At 32.4% G+C, this 9,139-nt stretch overlaps 1 protein-coding gene across 1 annotated transcript; it reads right to left on the reverse strand.

Annotated features, from left to right (window-relative positions):
* Positions 1 to 735: 735 nt before the first annotated feature.
* On the reverse strand, positions 736 to 2,670 carry LOC145614690 (uncharacterized). Its single transcript, XM_081669765.1, has 3 exons — positions 2,051 to 2,670; positions 1,741 to 1,950; positions 736 to 1,005 (listed from the first exon to the last, which is right to left on the reverse strand). Exons 1-3 carry the CDS (start codon positions 2,246 to 2,248, stop codon positions 790 to 792), a joined length of 624 nt encoding a protein of 207 aa, XP_081525891.1. The 5' UTR covers positions 2,249 to 2,670; the 3' UTR covers positions 736 to 789.
* Between the last annotated feature and the right edge of the window lie 6,469 nt (positions 2,671 to 9,139).

Genomic DNA, 9,139 nt, shown 5'->3' on the forward strand with positions numbered 1-9,139 from the left:
AGCTCATTTCTTAAATGAGAAAAAATAGTTGCTCATTTGTGAAATGAGCAAACATTTCTTTATTCATTTATCAAATGAGCAAGAAATTCTTTGAACATTTCTCAAATGAGCAATAATTCCTTGCTCATTAATCAAATGAGCAAATAGTTAACTACTCATTTTGTCAAATGAGCAAATAATTATTTGCTCATTTGGCAAGTGAGCAAATTAGCTATTATATGAACTTGGAACAATTGCACTCTTGTTTCATCTCCCAGTCCAAAATCAGCTCTCCTTGGGTCAAATGAGCAAACATATATTTTCTTAATCATCAAATGAGCAAGTAATTCCTTGCTCACTTAGCAAATAATCAAAAAAGGTAAAAGCTCATTTCTTAAATGAGCAAAAATAGTTGCTCATTTGTGAAGTGAGCAAACATTTCTTTATTCATTTATCAAATGAGCAAGAAATTCTTTGAACATTTATCAAATGAGCAAGAATTCATTGATCTATCATTTAATGAGCAAACATCTGTTTGCTCATTGTTTGCTCATTTAACAAATGAACGAATATTTCAAATGAACACTGGTTGTATATAACAAGGTATGTGAAGTAAAAACAAATAAAAAATTGAATTTTAATTCAAATATAATCATCACTATAGTAAAAAAGGGTAGGCTTCTATTGAGAAAATCTGTTTATAAATCAGTTTTACATCATTCAAAGACTACTTAAAAGTAGATAAAATCTTAATTTACCCAATTCCCTAAACCAAAAAAGACAAATCATCACTACTAACTATTTAATTCCCTAACATTCAGCTTTCTTCAGTCTTTTGCTCTTTCTTCCTTGAACTTTTTCTTCTTCAGGCTCTTCTTTTTCAGCATTTTCTTCTTTGTCAGCAACAGAAACTTTACTTTGCTTTTTCTTCTTCTGAGCAATTTCTTTAACAGATTGAATAGTGTTCACTTCACTTGTAATTATTCCCAGGGTGTACTTTTCACGAAGTTTAGTCAAGATTATCAGCTGCAAAACAAATAACATAATCAAACCCTATACAATTAAGGAGATTTCAATAACATGAGCAAACATGTAAAAGTAACACCACAAGTTGCAGTTGTAACTTGTAAGGCAATGGCCTACGGTATTGCTAGATTAATGGACCATAGACCTCAAAATTAAAGTAAACATTTGATAGGAATCCTTGCTCATTTATGAAATGAACAAGTAAATCCTTGCTCATTTGTCAAATGAGCAAACATTTCTTTGCTCATTTGATAAATGAGCAAGTAATTTCTTGCTCATTTAGCAAATAATCAAAAAGTTAATTGCTCATTTCTTAAATGAGCAAAGAATTAGTTGCTCATTTGTGAAATGAGCAAACATTTCTTTGTTCATTTATGAAATGAACAAGTAAATCCTTGCTCATTTGTCAAATGAGCAAATAATTTCTTGCTCATTTAGCAAATAATCAAAAAGTTAATTGCTCATTTCTCAAATGAGCAAAGAATTAGTTGCTCATTTGTGAAATGAGCAAACATTTCTTTGTTCATTTATGAAATGAACAAGTAAATCCTTGCTCATTTGTCAAATGAGCAAATAATTTCTTGCTCATTTAGCAAATAATCAAAAAGTTAATTGCTCATTTCTCAAATGAGCAAAGAATTAGTTGCTCATTTGTGAAATGAGCAAACATTTCTTTAAAGTAAGCAAATAGACCAAAACATCTTATTATTAATGAGACTAATCTAAAAAACTTACATTATTTTTCTTCAAACCAGGATCCCACTTTGCACAACCCATGTATGTTTCCATGAGTCTCATCACTGCAACTCCACAATGCAAATGATTTTTATCCGAAGACTTCCATGAACCATTAATCACAGAAATTTCCATCCGCTTGATATCATTTGCCAAAATAGAACTCTGTACATTTCCTTCACATTGAATAAAGTTTGAAAAAGCAGTTCTCTGAAAATTAAAACATCAAATAAGCAAACATAATAAAATCTGATCATTCAAGTAAAAGAAACAAACATAATGTGAATAAAGATTAACTTTTAAGCCATACCAAATGTTTTAAAAGCTGTTTATGATCTCCAGCATCTTCGTTATAATCAAAAAGCTCGATATTACCATTTAGTGTGGTAGTGTTAAAACATACCAAATAGTAATGATCTTCTTCATAAACTAGGAAGAAAAAAAGTTGAATATCCTTGTGTGGTACAAGTGATTTTATGTACAAATTCTCAGCAACCTCAAAAAACATCTTATTCCGATGGGCAACAGAATCTATCTCATAGTGAATAAGACAGTCCTACATGTTAAAGAAAAAAAAATTAATTACAACAAAAAAACAAAATAATTCAATAAAACAAAATAAATGAAAGAATTTGAACTTACGGTAGCACTAAGGTCAAAAAAGAAACGAGCAGGAGAATTTGGATCTCTAAACTGCTCATTATAATTCAGAATGCTACACCAAGCATTAATGATCTCTGTATCAACTTTATATTTATTATAAAGATTCTCAAGATGTACTCTCAAAATTTCAAGACCATTCTCTCCATTAAATACTGGTTCACTGCATAAAAAGAATAAAGAAAGTTAGTATGTCTAAAACAAATGGAAGTTAATGTACAAGATAATAAATTCTATAGATAAAAAAAATACTTACAAACGATTTTTATCATCAGCAAACATTGCCTTCAAGACACTCATCTGAACTGGTGATAATGGATTGTAAATTATCATAATGCGGGACTTAAAAGGTGATCTAAGAAGCACTGATGGCTGAGGTTTGCGTTTCTTTGGAATAGAACTCTTCTTTTCAGTATCACCTTTTCTCTTATGCACAATTAAAGCTTCTTGAGCATCAGAAATGAGATCTTGAGGATTAGCAATCAGAGCATCACCAACAGCTTGAGAAGCATCAGCAACAGAAGCACCAACTTGTGCACTGACAGAAGCAACTACAGGTTCAGTAGGCGCATTGCTAGGGGGAGAATCAGTTTCTTGAGAAAAGACTCCTAAACTGAATGTAGGAGTTCCAGATTCTTTGGCAAGTGAACGTCCTGAAGCAGATTTGAAACTTGAATCTCCAATTTTTTTTAACACATTTTCAGCAGCCCTATCTGAACATCCAACATCTGGGATACAACTTGCTATCTGAACACTTTCAGAAGCAATCTTAGTAACATCAATGGGTTCCGATTCATTTGGATGAACAACCATTGCATTGATTGAAGATTCAGCATGCTTTTTGTTGCTTGAAATCTCAGAAAACCTATCCCAAGCTTCAATTACTGCTGGATCTTGCCAATACCCTTCATCTTGGCTAAATGAAAGAGTATTATCTTCAGTCAAAGTTTTGGAGCTCATCTTATACTCATCACAAATGCCCATGGCATCTTCCTTCAACTTTTGTATCTTCTCGTTGTTTGGAAAATACTTGATGGCAGTTTCATGTTTTTGACTGAAATGCATGTATGCCAAGACCAGGTTTGTAGATGTTGTTGCAAGCTCCATAAGGCATTTCTGTAAAAAAAAAATAAAAAAAAAAATACATAAATAAGATAAATATAAATGAGAAGAGTAAATATGAAATGAGCAAAGTGGAAATGAAATGAGCAAAGTGGATATGGAATGAGCAAAGTCATATAAAAATGAGCAAATTGAACTTTATATGAGCATTGAAGTTTTTGCTCATTTGACAAATGAACAAAAAATTAATATTGGTTTCCAGAAAACTCATATAAATACCTTCTTTGGATCTTGTTCACTTTCTTCATTTTTTGTACGAATTGGATCAGATTGTTCCTAAAGACAAACAAACAAAAAAAGAAAGTTAGAACAAGTTTGAAAGCAAATATCTTAACAAATATAAACCAATCTTACTTATAACACATAACCAATTGCATAATTTGCTCATCTGTCAAATGAGCAAAAAATTATTTGCTCATTTCAAATATGAGCAAGTAATTGCTTACTCATTAGACAAATGAGCAAAAATTTAGTTGGTCATTTCCAAAAAGAACATAGAATATTACAGTATATATGGTTACCTTATTGGCAATTACTTGAGTTTCCACTTCAAAAGGAATGAATTTTTCCTAAATAAAAAACAAAAAAGTTAAAAAAAGTAGGATAAAAAGGAAAAGAATAAAACAGAAAATTATAGTTAAACACCATTTTAGGCTGTATCATGCTAAAAGAACCAGCATCAATCTTTTTAGCACGAATATTTCCAAGCCTCCCTTTAAAGAGTTCCAATTTCTCACGTGTTGACAACATAGCTGTTGTCCACCCTTTCAAGATTGGAATTTCACGTGCAGCTCGAACTTCCTCAAGTACAAATTGATCAACATATAATAACTACAAACAAGTAAGAAAAGAAAAATTAGTAATTAAAAATAAAAAATAAGTAAGAAATACTACATTAAAAATAAACAAAAATTAAAGTAATACCATAAGAAACAATAAAGACCCAGGAAAAGAACGAGTTGGACGTTCTTCCCATAAAAGCTTGCCCTTCACGAGAGAATCAAGGATATACTTTGACCAATTCAAGTCCTTGATTTTATCAACATCAGAAAGAAATGTAAGAATATCAGAATTAATATTCATGTTTTGTTTCCCTGACAAAAAAATGAGCAAAACAAAAGAGAAATGAGCAGATAGAAATTTAAGTGAGAAAAATAAAATAGAAATGAGCAAACTAAATTGAAAATGAGCAAATTGAAAGTAAAATGAGCATAATAAAAATAAGAAGACTACCATCCATCAGTGTAGACACACAAAGAACTACAAAGTTCCGTTTGAACATAGCACCAGCTGACTTATGCTCCTTCAAAAACTCTTTAAGCTCCCCTATTTTGATAGAGAGTGAGTTGCTTTGGAATTGCTTTTTCCATTGCTGAATGACTTTTTTATTTCTGGAAAAATTATTTTTATCAATCTCTATGCCCCCTATTGGCAACCCAAGAACTTCATGCACATGGTCTTCAGTAATACAGAAAGGATCAGAATCAGGAATATTTAATGAGCACGTCTTAGCATCAAAGTGCTGCACCAACCATAAACCCAACCGCAAAGGCAGTTGGGTCACCTTCAAAAACTCCATCGACCCAAATCCTATATCTCTAACTGCTTTCAACTGATTTTGTGAAACTAAAACTGATTCCATAACTTGAACAATGGATGAGGGTGACATCCGACTATGCAATGTCCCATGAATGTGAGACTTCAAACCTTCCACTTCATTGCCTGACTTCAAACCTTGCAATTCATTGCTGGATTTCATCTCCACTACATTAATCATTTGTTTTTCTTTCTTTAATGTGTCCTTTAAAACCATTTTTCCTTTGTCATTAGAAGATCTTGTCTTGTAACTCATTTCTTTATATTGTGGCTGTGTAGAATGACCAACAACTCCTAATTGTGCTGGCCCTGGTGCATCTTCGTCACCACCAACAACTCCTAACTGTGATGCCCCTGCTGCATCTTGGTCACCACCAACTCTTAACTGTGCTGCCCCTGCTGCATCTTGGTCACCACCAATAACTCTTAATTGTCCTGCCCCTGCTGCATCTTGCTCACCAACATTAACAGCAAAATCTGTCTCAACAGATGTCCTGCTCAACAAAATAGGTATCCTTGATGTCAAATGAGCAAATACTTGGCTACTAATTTAACAAAATGAACAAAAACTTAAATGCTCATTTCTCAAATGAGCAAATAGTTAATTGCTCATTTCTCAAATGAGCAAATACTTAGTGCTAAAATGAACAACAAAACATAAAATGAACAAGTTATCAACTACTTTCAAAGTTGTGAAGAAGTTAGAGAACTTGTTTTTAAACTCAAATTCTTTCTCACTGATATCTACTTTAAGACCTGATGTGCAACATAATGAAATAACTTCTAGGCTTCTGATGTGAAAAGCCGAACAGTAAAACGCCTTCAAACTATCAGCTTCTTAGCTTCTAATGTGAAAAGCCGAACTAAGTACACGACGAAGTTGGTAGCTTTGTGGTGACAATAGTAATAACATTGCACAGGGAATTTTGATTGTGATAATTTCTAAGACAAACAAAAGAGATGAGAGCCCTGTACTCCCATCTTAAACTGTTTTTTTTTTTTCCTATTTGCTTTCACATACAAGTATTAACCAGTGGCAGTTTTAGATGTATTGAAAATTACTTCCCAACATAATCTACAACTTTTTATTGCTTGTAACTATCAATTAAAAAGCTAATATTTCATAAATGAACAACAAAACATAAAATGAACAAGTTATCAACTAATCTACAAGAACTCCCATCCAAGTAATACAACTCATCAACTAATCTACAACAACAACAAAAATAATAATAACTCAAATAATAAAAATAAAATGAGCAGAAACACATACATTGTATTTTCTTGAGGAACATTTGCAGAATCCATAGCAATTACTTCTAGGTTTCCAAAAAAAACAAAGAAAAGGTAAGATAATTACTCATATGAAGCAAAATTAAAACTAAAATCAACTAATAAATACTCAAATAAAGCTATAATCAAACAAAAAAATAAGATAAAACCAGAAAATAAAACATAATTGAGAACTAAAGTAAACAAAAATCAAATTAAAATACACAAAATAATTAAACACCTAAAATCAAGCTAAAATCAACATAATAGCACAAATTATCAGTGATTTCTAGGTTACCAAAAAAACGAAAAAACTGGACAATAACGAAAATAAGCAAAATCAACTTGATAACTACTCAAAAAAACGAAAATAAAACTAAAATCAATGAAAAAACAAAGTAAAACATTATCGACACAAATTGATAAACAATGTGAGCTGAAATCAGCGAAAATCAAACAAAAATCAAAACGAAAATCAACAAATGTAAGTGAATGTGACCTAAAATTAATTGAAAAACACGAAAATATAAACAATAAACTCACCTTGACAAAGAATTGATGAAGATTGAAGGAGTAGTGATGAAAAATCAGAGAGAATAGCAGAGAGAAAGAGAGTAGAAAATAGAGAAATTGTGAGGAGAGAGAAAATACCGCGTGAAAGAAGAAGGAGAAGAGGGAAAAAATGCAGGAGTTTTGTTTGACCAGGATTTAATTGTGGCCATTGGATGTAATTGATCCAACAGTTATAATTAGTCCTCACATATAATAGGGTTCTCACATAAGGGATGTGGTCTCATATGATCCCATTTCTATATATATATATATATATATATTGAAAAAGTTAAATGGTCAATATCAGATATTAAACCAGAACCTTGAAGTTGGAAATTAGCTGCAAGTCCCTCGCACCAGAGGAGAGAGAAAGCTAAAATGGCGGAATTCCAACGATGTCAAGAAGACGAGGAAACAATGTCAACATTAATTTAGTGTAACACAATTTATTTGATTTCATATTAAACATTAGCAACGAATGTCAACAAGAAGACGAGGAAAACAAGCCGAGCTAATTAATAATTTTAATTTCTCGATTTTGTATCACAATTTATTTGATTTTAGTGTTGTTTTAGGGAGGGTGATGGCAGTGGGTATGTCGGAGATGGCAGCATCGTCGTCGGCGTGGATGAGGGGGTGACTGATTCTGGGTTGTGCGTGGTTGCAGGGGTGCGTTATAATTGGACTCAAATGAAACGGACTCAGACAAAAACATCTCTATCTACTTAGTTTTTCTTTTACATAAATGGAAAAATACACTTTATTAATCCCAAATTTGACTAATTTACTTTAAATAATCCCAACTTTTGATTATTTTGCAACATTCCCAACTTCCACCTGCGTTTTCTTTTTTCAATCCATACCGGTCAACGAAAGTCAACGACCTCTTATTCTAGATAACTTGACACGTGTCAAGTTGTAATTGGTTCAAAAACTAAAAAAAAATTAAATCAAAATTCAATTAAAAAGAAACCCCAGCCAAGCCACCACCAGCTCACAACCTCTAGCGGTGGTCACTCACCACAAACCACCATCTCCATAGCCCCAGCCCCCAAAACCTCCCCAGAAATTGCCCTACCACCGCGACACCATCCCACTCTGCCTTCCCCCACCCTCTAAATTAGCCATAGCCGAAACCCTTGTCTTGAACCTGCCACCCATAAAACCCGAAACACCATAACCAAAGCCGACGACCTTGAAACTGCCACCCATAACCCATGAAATCAACTGTAACAACAACCTTGACCCTTAAAATCACTTCTCCAACCCCCAAAACAGCCAAAAATGCAGCCCCCCCCCCCCCCCCCCCGGCACAACAAAATTAAGTCAATATAGCATCAACTAAAATGTGTTGCTATTCACCAAAAATTCGTTGCCAACTTTATTTAGCAATGAGTTGGAAACGAAAATTTGTTGTTGCTAAAAGGCTTGTTGCCATGGGATTTTGGCTACTAGTTGCAAAACAATTTTGTTGCAATATTGCATCCATTTAAATATAGTTTCTATGATGGTTGCTGTTTTTAGTGTATTCGTTGCCGACTTTTGCAACAGATTACCATTGGTTGTTGCTAAAAGTAGCTACAAACTATTAATGTTAGTTTCTAAAATAGCAACAAATTATTAATGTTGGTTCCTAAAAATAGCAACAAATTATTAAAGGTGGTTCATAAAAATAGCAACAAATCATAAATATAGTGTTGACACGAGACAAAAACCCAATCCCTCTTAAGAATTGCAGTTGATAGGAGTCGAACTTGAGACCTCAAAGTCACATGGTGAAACTCTTACCAACTATGCCAAGTACTATTTGTTTACTTCTATGTATATAATTTATAATAAGTGAACGAAATATTAGAGACAAAATTGAAAAATTTGTCTTTAAATTAGGGACGAAATAAAAAATCTGTTTCTAAATTAGAGACGAAATTGAAATCCGTCTCTATTTGATGTCATTATAGCAACAAATAATAAGAAAAGTGTCTTCAAATAATTTTATACTTAATAGCGAAAATTGGTTTATAAATAAATTAACAACAAAATGTAACACAACTTGTTTCCAATGGCAACAAATAAAAAATACGATATCATCTAGCAACAATAGTTTAGACGACTTGTTTCTAATGGCAACAATTCAAGAATTCATTGCCTTTATTTGTTTCAAAATCAATACAAATAAAATATTTATTGCTATAGTTTG

Source organism: Chenopodium album, chromosome 3, assembly GCF_948465745.1.
Source record: "Chenopodium album chromosome 3, dcCheAlbu1.1, whole genome shotgun sequence".
Lineage (NCBI taxonomy): Eukaryota > Viridiplantae > Streptophyta > Magnoliopsida > Caryophyllales > Amaranthaceae > Chenopodium > Chenopodium album.